General features: G+C 41.7%; 1 protein-coding gene across 1 annotated transcript in view; it reads left to right on the top strand.

Moving 5' to 3' along the window:
• Positions 1-8298: 8298 nt before the first annotated feature.
• Positions 8299-23293, top strand: part of LSG1 (large 60S subunit nuclear export GTPase 1) — a 32706-nt gene continuing 17711 nt past the window's right edge. The window contains exons 1-6 of the mRNA XM_090275549.1: positions 8299-8454; positions 9876-10002; positions 15630-15750; positions 15930-16016; positions 16534-16620; positions 22601-22661. Of these exons, the coding sequence (XP_090131675.1) occupies positions 8356-8454; positions 9876-10002; positions 15630-15750; positions 15930-16016; positions 16534-16620; positions 22601-22661 (582 nt within the window). The 5' untranslated portion in view covers positions 8299-8355. The remainder of the gene's footprint in view (positions 8455-9875; positions 10003-15629; positions 15751-15929; positions 16017-16533; positions 16621-22600; positions 22662-23293) is intronic.

The raw sequence follows: 23293 nt of genomic DNA, 5'->3' as shown, positions 1-23293 counted from the left end.
GCCCAGTGAGACTGGTGTTGGACTCTTAACCTGCAAATTGTAAATTTGTGTTGATTGAAGCCGAGTTTATGGTAATCTGCGACAGTGGCAATATACCTACCATCCAGCCATCTTTTCTTTTATTTTGACTCTATTTCATCTCCCACTTCCATCGGTGAGTACCCTGAAACCTCACCACTTTCTCAAAGCTGCCAACTCCCCATCAGAGCCAAGCAAGGGACTTGGTGCTTCCTTAAGAAACCTGAGGCAGTTATAGCAACTTTGTGTGCTGACCCAACAACTAACCCTTCATTTCACCACATCCACACCCATTCTCACCTCTCCCCCAGGCTCAAACGCCTTTCTTCCTTTGTACCTACCCCCTCAAATCCATCCTCCAAAACACAGATCTGACCTTATACCTCTTTCCACTATAAGCATTCAGTGGCTTCCCACCAACCACAGGTCATGGGCTCTAGTTCTCAGTATAACACATGAGAATTTTCAGGTCTGGCACCTGCCTACCTCTCCAGCCTCATGTATCACTTCTCCTTGCCCTGTAATTCCTGCACTGACCATGCCTAAGAGACTATGTTTCTTGTCTTCTGGCTATTCTTACGTGGTTCTGTTTAACTGGAATGATCACCTCCTGCCACTTCTCCTAGCTGACCCCTACTCATTTTTAAAGAGCCAACTTAGGCTCCATCTTCTCCAGAAAAATGCTCTGGCCTCCCTAATTCCTTTTCTAGGCTCCCCTGTATGTATCTGTACTTCTGCACTTGCCTTATTTTAATAGTCTGTGTCTGCTTCCCTCACTAAACTAGACCGTGACCTTCTTGAGGAAAGTGACTATATTCAATTCACCCTTCTGTCCCCAGCTACTAGCACAATGCCTGCCAAGTCAGTATACCATGCATGTCTGTGGAATGAACAATAACCTCATGTTTATTTTTATAGCAATTAGACTATCATAAACATAAGACTGTCAGAACTGAAGGAGACCTTCCAGACAATCATCTATTCAACAGCCCACCCAGGTTTTACAGATAAGGAAACTGAGGCCCTGAGAATGATGTGCATGGGCATACAGTAATTTAGCAGCCAAACCAAGATGGACCCAAGTAGCCTGAATCTAAATTCAGGGCACTTTTCTTCAGCTGAACATAAAACCAGAGGCTTTTAAACACATAAATGTGTAGAACACACATTCTACACTCTCTCCCTTTCTATGAAGGGCTGTGTTCTGGGGGCTTATAGGTTCATTGGATAGATTGGGCCAGAGCAGCCCTAATCAATTAAACATCCTTTTCCCTGTGACCTGACTGAGCTGCCACTCACTGGGCCCTTGATCAAAAGTCCCCTTGTGCCCTGGCTGGGTACCTCAGTTAGAGCATCGTCCAATATGCCAAAATTGTGGGTTTGATCCTGGTCAGGGCACATACAAGAATCAATCAGTGAATGTATAACAACAAACTGATCTCTCTCTCTCTCTTTCTCTCCCCCCCCCACTCTCCCTCCCTACCTTTCTCCCTCTTTCTCTTCCTCTAAAATCAACAAATTTAAAAAAATTAAATATATACTTTTAAAAAACAGTCCCGTTATTCCTGGCTCTCAATGCCACCAAAGAGGTTAAAGTCAAGCATGACTCTCAAGGTCATGCTGAGACTTTGGTCCCCTTGATGATCAAGATCATGCTCAAGTCCATGAGTGTCTGGTGGCCCATTGGGTTCCTCTGTTCTGCCCAGTGACCCTTGACCTCTCTAAGGTTTTCACTTCAAAAACAATGAGAGTTGTAGCAGTTCTTATTTCTCAGGAAATAGTATAAAGAAGTACCAGTGAAATTAAGTGTGTATGGTAAACACTTGGAGATTTAAACGTGAGAGTAGAGAGGATAGTACACAACCTATCTTTTAGCTTGTCTTTTGTTTTTGAATTCTCTCTGGGCATGTGGGCCTGGCACAACTTTAGCTAGGCTATGCATTTGAGCTGGCAAAGTAACAGCTATTCAATCACAAGTATTAACTGTACTGGCCTCTCCCCACTAGGTGGTGGATTGATGCACATAGTCACTTCCTTACGAAGTTAAAATCTGGTATTCACTGATTCAGAGTGGACTCGAGGAGGTACTTTGGGTATGCTGTAGGAGGTGAAACACAGGTGCAAAGAAGTCTGATCTGTGATAATGAAGTCTGAGCTAAACACAGAGCACACTAGAGGTTCAAAGGGAAAAATAACTTCTAGCCACTCAGTAAAAAGATGAAGGTTCTCATCAAGGTGGGGGGCGGTGCTTCATGCTTCACTGAAGGATGAGCAGGTTGCTATGGACAGAGAGAGAAACAAGAAGTCCATAGGGAGAAAATGGCTCACAAAGACAGTGGCTGATACTGAACATTTATGACTGAGGCAAAAGCGAGAAACTCAAACATACTGAGCACCTACTATGTGTCAGACACTGTGTTAAGTGCTTCTGGGTGTTTCATCCTCGTAAGAGTGCTGTGAGGTCCATGATATTCTCTTCATTTTACAGAGGGAATGGACTGAGGTTTGGAAGAGCTCAAAAACTTGCCCAAGATCTCCAAAGCCTATGCTCTTTGTTGTTTGAGTAAGGTCAGGGCCTGACTCTGGAGGCCTTTGAATAGCCGAAAGAGGTGTCTCCCAAGCTTTGGTGAGTCACCGGAGGCATTTGAGCAGGGACATGCCATGATCAGAGGCAGAGCTCAGACATCCACATCCCAGCCCTGACTCACTGAGGGTCCCAGAGCAAGTTGCTGCCCCTCTCTGGGCCCTTACCTCCCTGTTTGTGAGCTGAGTAATTCCCTTCCAGTTCTAAGACTGTAGGAGGCGGTTTTAGTTTCTTAGGGCTGCCATAACAAATTACCACAATTATGGTGCTTTAAAATAACAGAAAATTTTTCTCATGATTCTGGAGGCTGGAAGAAAGAAGCATGCTTCCTTGCTCTTCCTAGCTTCTGGCAGTTGACTGCAATCGTTGGCTTGTAGACAAACCCTCACATGGTGTTCTCTCTGTGGGTCCAAATTTGATTCTTATAAGGACACCTATCAAGGCCCACTCTAACCCAGTATGACCTCGTCTTTACTTGGTTACATCGGCAAAGACCCAATATCCAAAAAAGGGTACATCCCCAGGTACCTGGGGTTAGGACTGGAACCTATCTTTTTTAGAGATACTGTTCAACTCAATACAGAGTCCATGACAAGAAATTGCTGGAGGGAGAAAGGAGCTATAGACAAATCAGATGTTTACAAATTTCAGAGGTCACCATGTGGCCCAAGCCTCCAGAAATGTTCTCACCATGACCCTTGCTTGCCATGAAGACCCTCCTTTCATGGGCTGCTTACTAGAAATGTTTGCCACCTGAACAAAAGCCAGAAATGCAGAGGCCTGAGAAGGAAGACAAGAAAAGTGAAACTGTGAGCCTTGCAGGCGAGCCTTTCTTGTCAGTGCCACCAGAGGCAATGACCAGAAAAGAAGGACCAAAGTGGTTTGTCCGTTCTGCAGGTGGAAGGAGGAGAAATCACTATCCCTGCATGTTTAGCTTTCATACAGAATCCTTGGATTGTAACATTTCCACTTGTAATAATAGTATTTGTAACTACTGATGACTGAATTTGCTAGATGGTCATTCACAGTGCCCCAACCCTGACGTGACAAAGAGGGTAGGATGTCATCTTCTCCCCAAGTTCCATGGTGGAAGTACTTCCTTGCTGCGGCCAGCCCAGCCACCCTTCTTGGAACCATCATTGTGCCTGTTATCTTAGATTTAAGCTAAGGACTCTGTTAAGCACCTTAGTGGTCCTCTACTCCAATGCCCACTTTGAAGTATGAACTTGCTTTAGAACACACGGACACCTGGTTATCCAGCCTTGGCTTGAACACCTCTGGTGGCAGGGATCTCACTACCTGAAAAAGCTGCCCATTCCATCTTTGAACCACTCTGACTACAAAAAGGTTCAAACATATTGAACCTAAAATTGTGACTCTGTAGTTTCTCCCCATTTGTTCAAGTTCTGTTTGCCTTCTCTACTCAGAACAATCTTCTCTCCCTCTATTATGGTCTTCACATAAACAGCAACTGGCCTCGAGATACTCTGGGAGTCTTTACCTTTTTCTTATTCCTTCACCATCCAAGTTGACATACTAACACTTAATAAATTTGTTAAGAGTGATTTAAGGGTATGGGTCACATTTAGAGACAAAAGGTGAAATCCCAGTGGTCAGAAGGCCTTCCTGGTGGAATACAATCTAACTGGTGGTATAGTTCATAGCTCCACCACTGACCTGAGCTATTTAACCTTGGATGAGTCCCTCTGCCAGGCAGATGACCTCTAAAAAGAGAGTTCTTGAGAGAAGGCTGGTGGAAGGGAGTTTATCCAATGCTAACTCCCAAGAGTTTAAAGATAAATCAGTGAATCAATGAATGAATTAAAGAAACCTGTGCTTTCTGTCAGCACATTTTAGAGTTTGTGGTTATTAATTCTAGTTCTAGCCTCCTTTACCTTGTTTTACTTTGTTTAACTTTATTGGATCTCAAAATTTACAACTAGCCTTGGCTGGTGTAGCTCATCTGGTTGGGTGTCATCCTGTAAACCAAAGGTTGCAGTTTGATTTCCAATCAGGGCACATGTTTGGGTTGCTGGTTTGGTCCCTGGTCGGGGCTTGTGTGAGAGGCAACTAATTGATGTTTCTCTCTCACATCAATGTTTTCCTCCCTCTCTTTTTCCCTCCCTTCCCCTCTCCCTAAAATAAATAAGCATGTCCCTCTGAGTGAGGATTAAAAAACCTTCCAACTAAAAGTTCAGAACCATAACAGTGCCCTTTCTTACTTGACTGCTGTGAGAAAAAACATCATCTCTGAATAGAAGACCCTAGATATTCCACACATAACTACAAGAATTGAGGGGAAATAAATAGGTTCATATATAGTGTGCATAGGATCTTGTAACCTGTATCACCAAAGCAAGAGGTCTTTTACACTATTTATTGCACGCACAATGACTTGCACAAGCAGGCAATCAATGTTTGACTGAAGTGACTCAATGATTTATAATAATCATTTTCAATAGGGATAAATGGAGAATGACAGATAGTCAAAGGGAGTTTCCCTACTGATTCAGTGGCTCTGCAGAGACTGCCAGACTTTTTTCACTATTTTCAGCCTTATGCAGACAGCTTTAATGTCCTTGTGGAAGATGGTGGTATAGAGTGGGAGAAGGGAGGGGCAGGGCTGCAATCTTGCCTTGGAACAATTTTCCTGCCACTGACACATTCTGGCCAAGGGGTGAAAAGAAGAAACAGAAACCTCACCTACTGTCATCTCTCCCTCCCCAGACTGATGTAGAGCCGAGGCACAACAATATGGTGTTGGAACAGAAAGTTACTTCAAGGTTTGTTCCTGGGTGTGAGTTTCAGGGTTTGTAACCACATTTGTTTAGCCACAGTAAATCAAGTATTATAGAACATCACAAATGAAGAGTACTCTCTGTGCTGCTTTGCGGAAGTTGGATAGGTGGCTTCCAATCCTGAAATCCACACAACCTTGATCAGGGGTCAGCTGTTCAGAGAATTGTGCTTCATTGTGAGGGGTCAGCTATGTGGGAAATCAGGAGGATCTGACCAGTCTTCCAGACATAAGCCAGGTGGATGAGCATTTCTGCTGTCCTGACAAAGTGATGAGGGGAGTTTGGCTGGGTTGTGTTGTTTCCTGAAGAGCATAGGTGGAATGACTTCTACAGCTGGAGGGTAAGGACCACATTGATTAATCTTTGCAACTCCCTCCCTTGGGCAGCAGCCAGCACCTTGTTCCCCACTTCACCATAGCCATTATCACTCCCTCTTCATCTCACTTCATTCCTCTGAATATGGATCCCATGATCTTGTCTTATCAGCACCTTCCTCCTTGCTCTTCTCAGTGAACTAGCATCATAATCCCTCAACATGGGTCAATTATACATCTGGAGTCTCACCTGCATAAACGAGTTGTTGGGAAAAAATTTGCTCCGCTGTGAAAATTGGTACCCCACAAACTACAAGGCAATGATCTTGCAGCATTATCTTATTTGCTATCTCTGCATGATAGGAATTGGTATCCCCACTAATCAGATAAGAAAACTGAGGCTATTCTTTCTCAATGGTAGATTGGAAAAACATCTTGGGGGAAATACTAAGATTATTTATACCTTACTCATTTGTTGGTTAAGAATAGTTGCTACACCCTGGCTGGTGTGGCTCAGTGCATTGAATGCTGGCCTGCGAACCAAAGGGTCATCAGTTCAATTCCCAGTCAGGGCACATGCCTGGGTTGCAGGCCAGGTCCCCAGTTGGAGGCATGCAAAAGGCAACCGCATATTGATGTTTCTCTCCCTGTTTCTTCTTCCCGTCCCCTGTCTTTAAAAATATATACATAAAGTCTTCTTTAAAAAAGAGTAGTTGCTGCTATTTTAAATCTTACAATATCAGTGTCTTTTTTGACTCCCCACCAGTCTTGATTAAATTATTGCTTTATTTGGTCAAGATTTTTTGGAGCCCATGATAAGAATGACTATGGAAGTCCAAAGTGTTTGCTTTTCTAAATCTCTCAAGGTGACAAAATCTGAAAAGGAAAGGAGGATGAAGTCCTGACTGAGCTCTAGGAATGAGATGGCAGGGTTTTTTTAATACCATATTATTATTATTATTATTATTATTATTATTATTATTACTGTCATTAGAATGTATAAGTCATTTAAACTTACTTTATGAGTTTGTTTTATCTTTAACTGCTATGCTCCAAGAGAACTCCAAGAACTATCTGCTTATTCTCTTTCATGGGCCTTCTTCATATTTTAGTTCTGGAGAGTATGTTCAAGATTTTTAAAAAGATATACTATTTCTGAGTTGAGAAGTAGAAGAAGCCATGTTCTGATGCATTCCCTCTCACTGCTCTGTAGGCACTGACTTCCCAAAGCCTATGTAGTACAGTGGGCCTGGAAGGAAATCCAGAGATGGGTGGACAATATGGTCCCAGTTCTGCATGCCCCTAACTTGCTGTGACTAACTTGTAGCCAGTCCACTCCACAGTCTTCATCTGCATCACAAGGGAGTGGACTTCTCTTGCTACTCAAAGTGTGGCCCATGGATGGGACCAGCAACATTAGCATCACCTGGGAGTTTGTTAGTAGTGTCCCTGGCCCCATTCCATACCTTATAAATCAACACATGTTCCAGAGATTTCCAGGAGGGTTCATATGCACATTAAAGTTTGAAAAGCACTGGGTTCTGAAATACATGTTAACATCCCTCTTTCTCCCCTTTCCTCAGGAACATGTAACATAGTTGACGAGACTTGGGTTTGACTCCTGACACCACACATATCCCACCTGACTTGAGGAAGCTGCTTCCTCTCCAAGCATCGTTATCACTGAGGTGGTCCTCCCCATTAATAAAAAGTAGGTAAAATGCCCAGCACTCATAGGACTCTAACCCGACGTTTTATATTCCCATAATGGGGCACCAACGGTAAAGTGAATACAAAAGCCCAGGCTGCGGAGCAGGGCCGCCTCACTGTTTTCACTTTCAGTATAGGAAAGTTTTAATACAATTACAACTGGAACTTGTAAACTTTTTTTTTTTTTTTTTTAATTATAGTTGACCCTTGAACAAGGCGAGGTTAGGGGCGCCAGCCTCCTGCGGAGTAGAAAATCTTCTTCTAATTACTCTTTTGAAAAAAGCTTTTAAGTCAGATCCTGTGGGCTTCCCCCGAAATTGTGCCAAGCGCTGGAAGCATTCTACACCCTTCTAAGCCGAACTCCCAATCAGGCAGTTTTTTTTTTCCTCCCCAATTCGCAGCTCAGGAAGACTAAAAAAAAGCTAAATACTTCCTGGGACTCTGAGCGGAGAGACCATACCTTCGGGCACCAGCTGAAAACTGGAGCCCAGAGGCAACCCAACCTTGCGCAGGGTTCACTATAGCCCTCCTTCGAGTCTCCGGCTTCTCCCGACGGAAACAGCCGGGTGCCGGGGTTCGTAGCCCGAATGCCAGCGGCCGCGTTTTCCAGCGCTCCTATTTCCTCGCCGGGCGCAGAAGCCCGACGCACAAGTCTGGAAGGTACCATTCTCTGATTCAACCACTCTTTCAGAATTCGAGAGATGATTAGAGATAGCTACAGAAAATGCAGTTATCAAAAAACCTTAGATTTGTGTTCTGTTACAGTAGTAAACTCGAGATATAAGGAGGCAGTTTTGAGCAAGTGGTTTGTTTTTGTTCAACGCGGGCCTTCCCTACTTGGGCTCGCTCAGAACGTCACTTCCTGGGACCGAGTGCTTGACTATCGGAAAACGTGCGCGTTGGGCGCAGAAAGTTTGGAGGTTGTGTTGCAATGGGCAGGAGGAAAGCTCCGGGGAGTGGATCCCTCGGCCGGGCACTTATCCGCCATCAGACTCAGCGGAGCCGTAACCACCGTCACACCGACTCCTGGGTAAGACCGATCTTGTCGTCCTTCTCAGCCTTTCTGTCTGGTTATGAGAGTAATGCTGCGAATCATGGTAGGGCTTTTTGAAGCAGGAGTGTGTTTCTCCCAGGCCGATACGCAGGTCACAGAGGGCACAAAGGTGGAGGCTTAAAAATAGGACTAGTGTGATGAGGCTAGAGTGAAATCTTGAAGCGCCTTAATGTCAGGATAATAGTTTGGTCTTTGCCTTACAAGCCATGGGAGCGTTTGGGAGTTATGAGAAGGATAAACATAAATTCTGCTTTTTTGTATTAATTTGTTCAAAGAAATGACCCTCCAAGAGTGGCTGGATGCTATTAGAAATACAACGTATCTCTAATTGCTCTTTCACCCTTATTCCTAGTAGTGTCGCTTAAAGATGAACAGTTCATCTCCCGAATGCGGTTGGCCTGTTATTTCCCCAGTCCTAGGAACGATCATAGTTTTAGGACCTTGAAAAATGAACGAGGTAGTTTGACTTGTGCTTGCTATTTTGACCATTATAACCCCAGCATTTTGAGACAAGAAGCTGCTAAAGTCAAAGATGTCCTTTGTGCTGACGATGTGCCACTATCACGCCGTCTGATTTCCATCCATATAATGTACAGAGTAAGTGGCATTCAGGGCTCATCAATATTCATCAGGTCAGAGTTATTATGGACATTAGATTACTGCTAGTTTCAATTGATTTTGAAGCAGCTTGTTATTAATGTAGCCTTTACGAACTGATGGGAAGATTGAATATCAATTCTAAAGAACTGGATTCCAATCCTTACTCTGACTTTTGCTGGTTCTGTGGCCCTAAGACAGACCTTTTAACCTTCAGTTTTTTTCTTTTATTTGTACCTATACTGAGTGCATAGCTAGAGTGGTGTTTTTCAGTTCCAGGTTGTGTCTGGAAATCAGTTAAGTAGGTGGCAACTAGCGCCCCCCCCCCCCCAAAATTCAGAATATCAGAGTGTATTACATGTAATAGGATAACTTTGTTTCAGGATTCTTTTGTTTTTATTTTACTCTGCAGAATGGTACACAATTATATCATTTTGTGTATCACAGCATCTGGGTCATTGTGTAAAACTTACTGCGGGGTCTCTCAAAAAATTTGACTAACTGTGGCTGCCAGGACCAGGGTCTATGATAAAATTCTACCTCTATCACATATTAGCTGCAATTATAGGCAATGTATTTGTATCTATTTAAGCCTATTTCCTCATCAGGTAAAAAAGACATTAAAATTTACTTTAAAAGGTTTTGAAAGTGCTCGTGTAAATGTTAGTTATTACTACTGTTGATTCTAAAGGTACTGCTCTCATGCTCAAGACAGCAGAAGAGGTAGCTCCTTGTGGGGTTAGAGTTTGGATGTCAAAACAGAGGAGAGTAGCTGTATTTTTACCCTGTTTTGTTCATAGTTGCATACAAGTGAACTCAATGATGGCTATGATTGGGGTCGTCTTAATCTTCAGTCGGTGACTGAACAGAGCTCCCTTGAGGACTTCCTTGCAACTGCAGAACTTGCAGGAACAGAGTTTGTAGCTGGTAAGTTGTTTATTGCTGAAGGTACATGACACTGGTTGCATTTCCATCTTTGCTGACTAGATACAAATCTGCTTGGAACTGTTTTTGCAGACCCTGATAAACTCATAAATGAACTATCTTTAAGCCAAAGATAGGTATACCAGGAGCATTGTGGGAAGGTCCAGTAGTACTCAAGCTGTGAGCTACAGAATGTGCCACAGTTTTAAAATTCAGCTCTGAAAAAAATTTCAGATAATGCAGTATCATATCAAGTTCAAGAAATTCAATCTGTCATAGAAAAAAGACCAGTCAGCATTATGGTGGACAATACTAGTGTTTTCCAGAGTGTTTTTCTGATACCATTGTTAAAAGCAATGTTACTTAGGTAATTAGAATTGTATTTTAAAGTACTTGTCAACACAATATAGTGAATTTTTCCATGCATGTAATTTGTTTTAGTCACTTCACTCCTTTGTTGTTGTTGTTTTTTGTTTGTTTTTTTTTTTTGTATGTTTCTGAGCACTTAGAAAAGTACCTGTCACAGAGGTAGCATTATAAACTATTATCTTTGTTGCTCTTTTAATGTAAATATTATTAAGTTGTTCAGCAAATTCATTCATGTGTTCAAAATGCTATGCTCAGGCATTGTACTGGCTACTGAGAGTACAGTGTTGAATAAGACAAATTTTGGTTCTGCAAAATTTTGTTTTAGGTGCTATGAAAAAAGTCTGTAGTAGACAATGGGGTCATAAAATATGGGGTTAGTATTCATTTCTATTTGAAGGAAGACTTGGCAGATGGCAGCCGTCCGTCTCGAGAGACGATGGTGTAGCTTCTTAAGAGTCTATCTGCACCGCCGAGAATGGCTGTGCAGTCCGACTCAGGAGTGACACGGTATCTGTCTCCTCCCGTGTTGAATCGACATCTTGCGATGACGCTGGAGTGTCCTCTCCAGTGAAGCTGAAGCTACAGAGCCTGGGCAGGGTGATATGGAGGGTCTGCTGTTGCCCATGCAGCAGACCCCCCCCCTCTCTTCGCAGCTGAAGGGTCCAAGGGAAAGACGGAGTCAATACAGCTTGGTTTCAGGTGCGCTGCAGGAGTTGCCGGTGTTGACTACAACGTCAAACCGCCTTAGGGACTCCGGCTCCGGATTTTCTGTCGGGGTTTACTCCCTTAGCCTTTCCCCTGAAGAGGTATGCCGCAAGGCAGCGGAGGTTTTTTGGAATCAGAGTTTTCCTTCTCTGATGTGCCCTGACTGGAAGATCGAACCAGCGACACTTAGCTCGCAGGCCGACGCTCAATCCACTGAGCCAAACCAGCCAGGGAGGAAGACTTGGGCTGGTCAAGGAATGTTTTGCTCTGGGATGGAATCGCAAAAGATGAGTAGATGTTAGAAGAACAGGTGACATGACACAGGATGTTACACACAGGCAGGCAGGGGACTCCAGCTAAGATGTGAGCAACAGCCTACATTGCTCAGAAAATGGTTTGGTTAGAAGTTTGGCCTTACTGGTCCTTCAAGTACACAGGGACAGGATGTGATAAGCAAAAACTAGGGAGGTGGGCAAGGGCCAGATCCTGGAGAGAATAAGAGCTTTAAAGGAGTTTTTGAGGGGTTTAAACAAGTATTAAACATAATTTCTTCCTTTTCTTTTTTTAAAGATTACTGGGGAATTTTTGGAAGACCAGTTAGGAGACTTGTTTTAGTTCAACAAGAGAAGTGGGTCAGAATTGTAATAGTAATAGTAGGAGAATGAAGAAAAGAACATAAGTGCTATTGTTAGGGAGCTAGAATAAACCAGACTTTGTGGAGAGGGTGGACTAAGTGAAGAAGAGTAAGGAGCAATAGAGCCATAATTGGAGGTGAGAGAAAAAAGGAGTGGAAGTAAGGAAATAGTTAATGAGAGCATTGAATTCTTTTGAGATATTTGACTAAGGCAGGTTGAAGGAGAGAAAGTGTGTGTGTGTGTGTGTGTGTGTGAAATCAAGGTTAATATTGGTGTGCGCATAGGTTATGGTGTGAGAACCATAGAGGGGCAGAGGTCAAAAATGCAACATTTGTTTTGGCAGTACTGTTAAAAAACTTAAAATACATATTCCTATGCCTAGCCATTTCCACTTTTTAGTATCTGTGCTAGAGCAGTGGTTTTTGAATTTTAGTGAACATCAGAGTTACCTGGAAAACTTATGACACAGATTTCTGGGCTGTTTTTCTGGAGATTCAGTAGATGTGGGTTGAGCCTGAGAATTTGCATTTCTAACAAGTTCTCAGATGATGCTGTATTTTAACAGTGAATACTTGGAAACAACCTAAATGCTCCATAGTTGGGAAAATGCCTAAACAAACTATAGTATCGACATGCTATGCAATACTATTTGATAATTTAAAAGAATGCAGTAAATTTCTGGATACTAACATGAAGGATCTCCAAGACCAATTATCAAATGAGAAGACCAAGTTGCAAAATAGTGCATATAGTATGGCACCATTTGCATTTTAAAAATCTGACCTGGCTACTAGACTTAGCAGGATAATCACTTTGTAAATTACATAAATGTCTAATCGTGATGTGGTACACCCAAAACTAATAAAATACTGCATATTAACTGTAATTAAAAAATTATTTTAAAAATATTGACCAGTCTATATGTGTATGTCTATTAAAGGGGGGGAAACCTGGAAAGCTACACATTTAATCAATAACCTCAAGGGAGGAAACTGGGATTGCAGGGTTGAGGAGAAGGTTGGTCATTGGTCAGAGAAAATGTGTGCCTTTATTGTTGAATTTATTACAAGGAGAGTTTACATATTGTGTAAATGTGTAAGTAAAAGTTAATTTTTAAAACCATGAAAGAATATCAAGATTAATGAGGAAATGGAGCAAAGTTTGAATCTAGAAGGAGATGGGAATAGAAATGTAGTCAAAACCAAAGCTGGAGGGATTAGCTTTGTAGAAAGGAGTGCAGCGCCCTCCAAAGCTGGAAGGAGGAAGAAGGGAGCCGAAGGTAGGTGCACACATTTAGAAACGTGTAGATGAGAAGTTGAGAGCATGCATGTCTAATAATTTGAATTTTTCTCTTATTAAGGTAGAAGACCTTCTTCTGAAAGGAAGTGGGCATAGGAGTAAGGAGTTGAAGGAGAGTATTTACAGTTTAGGAAATAAGAGAAATAAACCAAGAACATAGATTTTTCTTCCTTCAGTGGAAAGTCCTAAGGACTTAGCTGATGTTGAGCTCATATATTTGTAGTGATACTGATACTGTGATATAATAAGAAATATATATATTTGGTCTTCTCCCTGGGTTCTTGATATGAAAATTTCAAAATTACCTTTGGAATCTCTGGTGTAATCACGGTGTCTTTTTGTATGCTGTGGTAATTGGTGGTTGGAGACCCCTGGGTAACTTCAGAGTGGGGTTGGTCTTCAAACAGAAGTAGGCATAATTACAGTTGGAACTTGGCAGCCCACCTCTGGGGAGGGGAGAAGGTCCAGAGATTAATCACTAATGTCCAATGATTTAATTAATCATGCCTACATAACGAGGCCTCATAAACCTTTTCAAAATCCATTAAAACAACTTCTTAAAATTTATTTTACACCTTCTCTTCCTTTTTCTTAATAATGGAAAGGTAATAGAATTTTTTTCACAATTCTCTGTGACCTGCAGACAACACTTGTCTGCTAGACACACAGGGACAATGATTTTTAACCAGGAGACTACAAGTTTCAACTGTCCTTAAGCCCCTAGGATTGCATGCAGAATTGTACATGTGTGTGTACATTTGTCATTTTTGGATGTGGTGATAGTCTATAGTTTTTAAATAAGTTCTTATATGAGTCCCTAACCTAACAAAGGAGTGCCAAATAATGAGAAGTGCTAAATACTCATTGGGGACTCTACTTTTAAAAGATGGCACTGATAGCACTCATTCCTTATTTTCAGCAAATAAGGGAAGGTTTGGTATTATGATATAACAACATATATATATGGTTTTCAGCCCCAGTTCCTAATACAAAAAGCTTCTAAAACCCTTATAACTTCTTGAGTGATAGGGATTAGAGGAGAGTTTGTGCTAATGAGGGGTCTAGTGGACCCCTAGGTAACTTCTGCTTGGAAGAGGGTGCTGATTACCTAAGAAACCAACTCGGTGAATTTTCAGGAAACCCCCAACCTCTGGAGATGCTGACAGTTGAGTTGAGTTATTACCACTGGTCAATAATTATTCATGCCTACGTGATGAAGTCTCCCTAAAAACCCATCCAGAAATTTGGCGCCTGAAGTGAAGTTGTGGGACAGAGCCCTTATACCTGTGGAGTCTGACAGAACAAAACTGAATTGTGGGACTCCCAGTTGATGTTTGGAGAGTTGGAGAATTGGTTGTTGGTGTGGGAAAACCCACATATTTGGTGTCAGAAGTGTTGGTAGTAAACACAGTTCAGAGACAGGTGGCTGCATTATGGTATGATTACTTGCAGCAGCACTGAAATGAGCAGAAAAGGAAGATAGTTAGCTTTATCTAAGGTTGGAGATTTGGGAGTGGGTGCAGTGGAGTAATGAATTTGGATCGTCAGTCAGAGTGGTCAGATATATATACCATGTGGTTTTATCCAGATAGGGAAAGAAATGAAGCTACGAGTTGCGTGGTGGACTGGAAAAAGAGTAGAGAATCAAAGGGCTAGATGTATTTACAGTGGTTAGACATTGGATGGGAGATGACCATTGGAAGGAGGAATTAATGTGAAAGAATTATCAAATATATGTAGCTCAAGAGGTGTAGGTTTTGACTGTTGGTTGACAGTGACATGTAAGAGAATGGTGGTTGTGTTGACTGTACTCTAGGTTACTAGACTGAGCAGACCAAGGTCCTAGACAGTATTGGTGGTCTGAGGAGGGTAACAGACTATAGTCTTCGCTTAGAGGTCAATAGGAATGTTGCTGAAGATGTCATGTTATCTTTGAACAGGACCTTCCCTTGGCATTTTGGTAGGAAGCTTAGCTGGTTTTATAGATTCTTACCTCAGTGAAGTCAGCTGCCCAAGGAGACTAGGTGGCTGTGTGGTGAAATAGAGAGGCCTGAAGCAACTCTGGAGTAATGAGGCCAGGACCGGGAGCAGGGTGGGGAGCAGACAGAGCCCTAAAACAGAGGTCTCTGTAGCTTATATGTGGACTTCACATTTATTTTATTCTTTTGAATTCATATACAGCATTAATTGTGGGTGTTCATCATAAATATGTTGACTATAGCAGTGCGGTAATTCACCATTTCTAACTGGAGTGAGACTATTGAATCTTTGCTTCCCCACCCATTCCCACTGGCTTACAGTTATTCTCCCTATGTAAAATGAAGGTGGTAGTCAATCTGTACCGTTGCTTTCCACTCTTACTGCATTTAGCAGATGGAGTTTTATAAAATTCGTACTTGAAAAAGTGGTTGACCTTTTGAAAACATCCATAAAGATCTTTTCTCACTCTCTTTTTTTGTTTTTTGTAGAAAATTTCATTTGGAAATTTTCCAAAGGCTAAATAATTTATCCAAAGCTTAAATTCTGTTTTAGGTGCTCATATTTTTAGTTTTTGAAGTAATGACCAACATTCACTATCTATATTGCCTTTTGAGTAACAGTACTTTTCTATTCTATAAACAGAGAAGCTTAATATCAAGTTTGTGCTTCCTGAGGCTAAGACCGGACTACTGTCTTTTGAGGAGAGCCAGAGAATTAAGAAGCTCCATGAAGAAAACAAACAGTTCTTGTGTATACCAAGGAGGTGAGTTGAACAACAAAGTAGAACATTGCAAGGCATCACAAGGCCACCGAGTATAAATTTTTTAGTGTAGCGTTCACTTTTTTCCTGCTGTCTTCTCTCAGCTGCCATTATTAAATCCAAATCTCCTGTTTTATTTTGATAACTCATGTGGAATTTTTTTTCCTCTGTGATTGTTTCAGACCAAAGTGGGACAAAAATACTAGCCCCGAAGAACTCAAACAGGCAGAGAAAGATAACTTTCTAGAATGGAGACGTCAGCTTGTTCGGTGAGTGTTAGCCTCTCTGAAGATTTGCCTTGAAATTCCAAGTCAGACTTTTGGTGTGTTTGCATGGCTGTTTGCATTTTTCTTTAAAAAGAAAAATGATGGATTTCTTCTTCAAGGTGCAAATTGGTGCATGTGCAACCAGCGTTGCTGGCTGTACAGGAATCCTTGCACCAGGTGGTGAGTTGGTTAGTCTGCTCCATATCTGTCCTTTGTTTTATACTCTCCTCCAGCCGTAGTCACCCGGGAGTTAATGACTGCTCTCGAGCATTCCTCCAGGAGGAGATAGGTGCCTTGGAGAAGTGTCACTTTGAGTGATAAATAACCTTCCAGGGTTTCAATAGATTAAGTATAAAATTTGAATGTTTTTCTTTATTGACTCAGCAGAAAGTTTTAAAAAATAATTTGACGGTTAATATTTGTGTATGTATTTTTTAATGCAATGCAGTTGAGCATTTATATTACTCAAAACCTTTTATTGTAATCTGGCAAAGGTATAAACTTACCATTTTAAAGCCAGGCTAGAAGAGGAACAAAAGCTGATATTGACTCCATTTGAAAGAAATTTGGACTTTTGGCGCCAACTTTGGAGGGTGATTGAGAGAAGGTAAATTACTGTTGTGGGGGTGATGAAGTTGTTGTACTGTTATATTGGATTTGGGTATTAATATATGTTTATAGGCCCAGGGATGGGGGGAAGGCAGGGGGGTGAGATTAAGCTATGCAAAGGGCTGTTGAGAATTATCATAAAACTAAAAGTATGATACTGTATTTTTTAAATGTATTTGTTTTTTGTTATTAGATGAACACATTGATAAGCTTGTGAAAATGGTTAACATTTTCTGTAAGATGAGTTCTGAAGCAACTGTAGTTATTTCAGCAAATGCATGTTGAATTTCTACTGGTAATAATGGAAAATGCAGATATGCAAAGGGATAGGAACCGGCCTGCAAAGAACAAATGTATTATTGGGGTGGGGAGGACAAGCAAAGCACCAGGCACTGGGACACACAGATGAATGAAGTGCAGTCTTTGTGCTCAGATGATGCGATGCCTGGTAAAATACAAAGCAGAGTGTGGTTCCTGCTGTGTTGCAGAGAGAAAGGAAGTGGGCCAGATCATAGCAGGGGAAGGAGCAGCTGATAAGCGTGGGGGGGAATGAGGTGATTTATTTTCATTGGTGTTTGAAAAGAGAATGATTTTGATAAGAATGGGAGATTTTCAGTCTTTTTTATGTCCCGATATTGATGAATCAACTTTCTCCAATTTCATCTCTTGATATAATTCAGCAATTTTCAACTAGTGTGCTACATGAATTTGTAAAACATGCAGTGCCTGACTATTTAGTCAAGGGCACTGACCTCTCTACCCTTAGATTGTCAAATTAAAAAAGGACAACAGCCAGTACAGCAATAGCTGTCCAGTGTGAATGAATCAAAATTATACCTATTTTTAGGCAGATCGGCAAAAACCATTTTTTGGCATGCCGCAAATCTTAGTGATTAGTTTATGTGTGCCATGAGATGAAAAGGATGGAAAATCACTGGTATAGTTAAAAGGTTTTTGTTTTCTTTAAAGGGTCTGAATTACTTACAAGGACTCTATAAATAAACCTTATATTTGAAATGATGATTTTTGACGAGGAGCATTCAGGTTGTTTTTTTTTTTTTTTTAATCCTTAAAATATACCCAGTAAGAACATTAAGAAACAGGATGCTTTACTGGTTCTCAGAAAAAATTATTAGCACATTTAGCATTGTTCTGGAAAAAAAAACAGGGCTTGGATTAAACTTGCACAATGGGTGGGGTGTGATTGCCTGGTTGAATGGAACTGGGGAATGTCCTAAGAGCTCCCTATTCATATTGATTTCAGTCCCGTGCCTCACCCTTGCCTTGAGAGCTAGCTGTGATGCTTCCAATTCTGAGCTTTCTCTGGGGCGTGAGCAGACTTGCTTCTTACTGGTCTGACAGTTCTCAGTTGCTTTTCTTTCTCTTTGTCCTAATGAGTTCCAGTCTTTACTTTCTTTTTAAGGTTTTGAGAGGGAACAGATGTAACCATATGTGTTCTTCCATGTTTAATAGGATGGCCCTTTACCCAGTGTTTATGCCCTAAATAAGCATAAGCCTGTGCTTGTGAAACTTTTAGCTTCAATTGGATTACAGTATTACTAGCTTTGTTATTTTTAGTATGTGATATTTCTTTTTATAAGAGAGAACATATTTCCACCTCATTGAATATAGTGTTATTTTATTTTTTAATTATATTTTATTGATTATGTTATTACAGTTCCAATTTTTCCCCCTTTGCCTCCCTCCACCCAGCACCCACTACTCTCTCAGACACTCCTCACACCATTGTCCTTGTCTTTGGGTCATGCGTATAAGTTCTTTGGCTACTCCATTTCCTATACTGTACTTTACATCCCATGACTATTCTGTAACTACCTATGAGAATCCATGATTCTCTCTGTTCTGCTTGTTTGCTTAGTTTGTTTTTTTAGATTCACTTGTTGATAGATATGTATTTATTGACATTTTATTGTTCATAGTTTTAATCTTCTTTTTCTGAAATAAGTCCCTTTAACATTTAGTACAATAATGGTTTGGTGAAGAGGAACTCCTTAAGTTTTTTCTTGTCTGGGAAGCTCTTTATCTTCCCTTCCATTCTAAATGATAGCTTTGCTGGATAGAGTAATCTTGGTTGTAGGTTCCTGCTTTTCATGACTGAATATTTCTTGCCAATTCCTTCTAGCCTGCAAAGTTTCTTTTGAGAAATCAGCTGACATTCTTATGGGAACTCTCCTATAGGTAACTAACTGCTTTATCTCACTGCTTTTAAGATTCTCGCTTTATCATTAACCTTTGGCATCTTAATTATGATGTGCCTTGGAGTGGGCCTCTTTGCATCCATCTTGTTTGGGACTCTGTGCTTCCTGGACTTGGATGTCTATTTTTCTCACCAAATTAGGGAAGTTTTCTTTCATTATTTTTTCAAATAGAGTTGCAATTTCTTGCTCTTTCTCTTCTCCTTCTGGCGCCCCTATGATGCAAATGTTGGACCTCTTAAAGTTGTCGTGGCGGCTGCTTACCACTATCCTTGCATTTTTGGATTCTTTTTTCTTCTTCGTGTTCTGATTGGTTGTTTTTTGCTTCATTGTATTCCAGATCATTGATTTGATTCTCAGCTTCATCCATTCTACTGTTGTTTCCCTGTAAATTGTTCTTTATTTCAATTAGTGTAGCCTTTGTTTCTGATTGGATATTTTTTATGCTGTTGAGGTCCTCACTAAGTTCTTTGAACATCATCCTTATAACCAGTGTTTTGAACTCTGCGTCTGATAGATTGCTTATCTCTATTTAGTTTAATTCTTTTTCCGGAGTTTTGATCTGTTCTTGCATTTGGACCACATTTCTATGCCTCCTCATTTGGCAGCTTTCCTGTGTTTCTGTGTACTAGGTAGAGCTGCTATGACTCTATGTCCACTGGGTGCACAGGCTCTGGAGTTTCCCAGGTGGTGCAGGCCAAGGTCAGCCCCCACCTGCGTTATTTATGCCCAGGGCCACCCTGCCTGAGCTACAAAGCAATCTGAGATGGCTGCTACTTGTGCTGGGCTTGGAGATTCTCAGGCAAACCAAACTGAATCTAGGCTCATTGCTGCTAGTGCTGGGCCTGGGGCCCTTTAGCAGCAGGTATGAGGGGCTGGGGGCTCGCTGAAGCTGGCTCCTGCTTGTTTGAGAAGATTTAGTAAGTTGTGAAGCATGAGCCAAAACCAGTCATTCGGATGGAAAAGCAGCTTGGGTGGGTGGAGGCTCTGGTGTCTCCAGGGCGGGGCAGATCGATGGAGTCTCAGATATGGCACCACCCTGCCAGCTCTGCTGCTCTGTTGGGGGAGGGTTCAGAAAAGGGACAGTGGGCTGCCTTTCTATCTGGGAGAAAGCTGTCCCCCAGCTCTCACGTTGATGCCAGACACTTTAGCTCCTCCCTGTATGCCACTGGTGCCTTTCAGGCTGCTGCCCCAGTGCTGGAGCTCAGAGGGTATGAGTCCAATTAAGTCCATGTGTGGGTTCTTTAAGAGAAACTCCTTGGGACTCCAGAAGTTTCTTCCACTGACTCAATCCCCCCTGGTTTTTGCAGCTAGAAGTTACAGGAGTGTATCTTTCTGGCATGGAACCCTGGACTGGGGAGAGCCTGCTGTTGGGCTAGGACTCTTCGCTCCCGAGATATCCCTCCTGAATTTATATCCACCACACGTGGGTGTGGGACCAGCCATTCTGTGACTGTGCCCCTCCTACCTGTCTCAGTGGATGTGGTTTCTTTAATTTCATAGTTATCAGACTTCCATTCAACTCAATTTCTAATGGTTCTGAGTGATGGTTGTTCTTTATTTTAGTTGTAATTTTGATGTGGTTGTGCAAGGAGGCAAGCTGTGTTTATCAAATGTAGTGTATTTTATATAGCAGTTGATCTGAGTTACACAGAAATATTATCAATAAAGTGACTACTGCCACATCTTTTAATAGGAAATATGTATTGATGTGTTCTTACAACAGATGTCTCCTGTTTGGTAACAATAACAGGCAGCTAAGCCATCTGCCTCTTTAATTTCAAAAGTAATTATCAGAAAAGACTTGATGTACAACATGTCATTGAAGTGCAGGAAACTGCTGCGGCACGCGGGCAGAACGCTGTATTCCAGTAACTTGCGTGCTTCCATTGTGTTGCATAAACCCCTCCTGGTACACGGTTGGCACTTTTCTGTGCATCCTAATTCAGCACATGAAGCAAGCTGTCTAAATTTGTCTTCCTTTCTCCCCGTGTTTCTCAGCTGATTATTCTTATTCTTTCTGCATATTTGGTAGGTGGACATAATGTTTGTGAACCTTGTAACTTTAGCTCATTAGGCTTTGTCCATTTTTTGCAATCATTCTTGCATTTACTCTTAAGTTCTCACATTTTGAAAGTGGTAGATTATTACCTTAAAGAAGAAAATATTAGGACCTGCTTGATTTGAGACTTTAAAAACAATTCTCATAAATTAGCAAGGCTGTGAGTTCCTTTGAATCACCTGATTATGCTGGAAATTTATTCTGAAGGAAGTGCACTGTGTTGGTCAAAAGCCCTGCCCTGAATGGTAACTGTGATTTCATACATTTCCTTAGTATTTAGCATAGTTGCCCTGGCTGGTTTAGCTCAGTGGATTGAGCGTCGGCCTGCGAGCTAGGTGTCGCTGGTTCGATCTTCCAGTCAGGGCACATCAGAGAAGGAAAACTCTGACTCCAAAAAACCTCCGCTGCCTTGCGGCATACCTCTTCAGGGGAAAGGCTAAGGGAGTAAACCCCGACAGAAAATCCGGAGCCGGAGTCCCTAAGGCGGTTTGATGTTGTAGTCAACACCGGCAACTCCTGCGGCGCACCTGAAGCCAAGCTGTATCGACTCCGTCTTTCCCTTGGACCCTTCAGCTGCGAAGAGAGGGGGGGTCTGCTGCATGGGCAACAGCAGACCCTCCATATTACCCTGCCCAGGCTCTGTAGCTTCAGCATCATCGCAAGATGTCGATTCAACACGGGAGGAGACAGATACCATGTCACTCCCGAGTCGGACTGCACAGCCATTCTCGGCGGTGCAGATAGACTCTTAAGAAGCTACACCATCGTCTCTCGAGACGGACGGCTGCCGACGAGCATAGTTGCAGAAGAATTACCTCAGAAGAGGCTAACCAGACATGGATTTGGGGAAACTATTGTGAGGTGGTAGGTAGTGTATCTGCAACTTATTTCTTTCTAGTGGCAGTCGCAGCTGGCCCTTAAAAGAGCATCTTTCCTACGCACAGAAGCTGAAGGAAGGGTGGATCCTCCCAGAGAAGTGAATTAATTATTCTTGCAATGCTAGGCTGCTGTAGTCCCCACCACATTTTTTAGGGATTTGATGGGCTTGCTCTGATATGTAGAAAGTTTTCTCATTGCTACATCTTCTTGTATATGATTGAAGAAGTTGGACTTAATCATTTCTGCTTCAGGATGGCAACTTAAGGATATATTTTGCTGTTTTGGATTCTTACTCTCTAAACACATTCTTGGAATGGGTGGATGATTATTTACTTTGTCTTATCAGCCCCAGGTTTAAATGAGATACAGGCTTTGATAGTGGCAGCTGTCTGCAGGTGAGATATATTAGTTCTGAGGCCTTAGCACAGTATATATTAGGTACTAAATATACAGTAGACCTTGCTTTATCTTTCCTGGAGAGATTACTAGAAGATATAGTTAAAATTTTAGCAATGAAACATCATCAGAGCCCCTCTAGGCCTTCCTGTAAGAGCAGGAGGATATTATGATTTATGAGCGTGGCCCTGGTCCAGACTGCCTCAGTTCCCATTCTGTCTCTATCACTTACTAGCTGGTGACCTTGGACAAGTCACTTCATTGTTAAACTTTAATTTCCCCATATAGAAACTGGGAATGATTGTACCTTAAAAAGTTAAATATGTCAAATACTTAATATCTGTAAAGTGTTTACTACTCTTACTACATGGTTGGCATTTCCTTTCACTGCACAATAATTGGAGTATCTCACATTTGTTTTGCAGCGATATCGTGGTCCAGATAGTAGATGCTCGAAACCCGCTCCTGTTTAGATGTGAGGATTTGGTAAGTAAAGTGTGACAAGATTCAAACTTAATGTCCTTGGAGGAGCTGTGGGAGGACAGCATCTCTGTTCACAGTAACTCTAGGCCAGCATTCTGTACTGTCCTCTGGCTTTGTTTAATTAGGCCTCCCTCTCCTCCCAAGGTCAGGAGCTTGCATAATGCGAATGTTTAGACAGATGTTTTCTCAAACAGTTGTTTCCATCTGCAGGAAGGCACAGACACTGACACAGGAGCTTTCTAGCTTTTAGTTTAGAAGCCACTTTGTTGATAGACATTTGCCAATGTTTCTCATTTTTTGAGACACCAGTCAAAATAGCATTTTACTTACTTCAGCATATTCCTGGTTACTTTATTTCTTATCCATCCCATTAAGTTCTCTCACATCTTAGTTATTACTCCTGTGGTGATTTACAAGTAAACTAAGTTTGTAAGTTACCACGGGGGGTAATAGGCTGTGAGAATCACATGAAATAATGTAACATAGGCTATGAATTAATAAAACGTTGTACACACATGAAGTATTTCTGCTGAGGACCATAGTAGTAATAGTACAGATTATTTTTAATTCCACTGGTGAATAACAAGAATCTTAATGATGAAACTCTTAGGAAGTCAGCTTTTATTCTTCTGGTG

This window comes from Furipterus horrens, unplaced genomic scaffold (genome assembly GCF_987537825.1).
Source record: "Furipterus horrens unplaced genomic scaffold, mFurHor1.1.pri manual_scaffold_1, whole genome shotgun sequence".
NCBI lineage: Eukaryota > Metazoa > Chordata > Mammalia > Chiroptera > Furipteridae > Furipterus > Furipterus horrens.
Note: the sequence above shows the minus strand (reverse complement) of the source record. Positions and strands in the feature narration are given on the sequence as shown.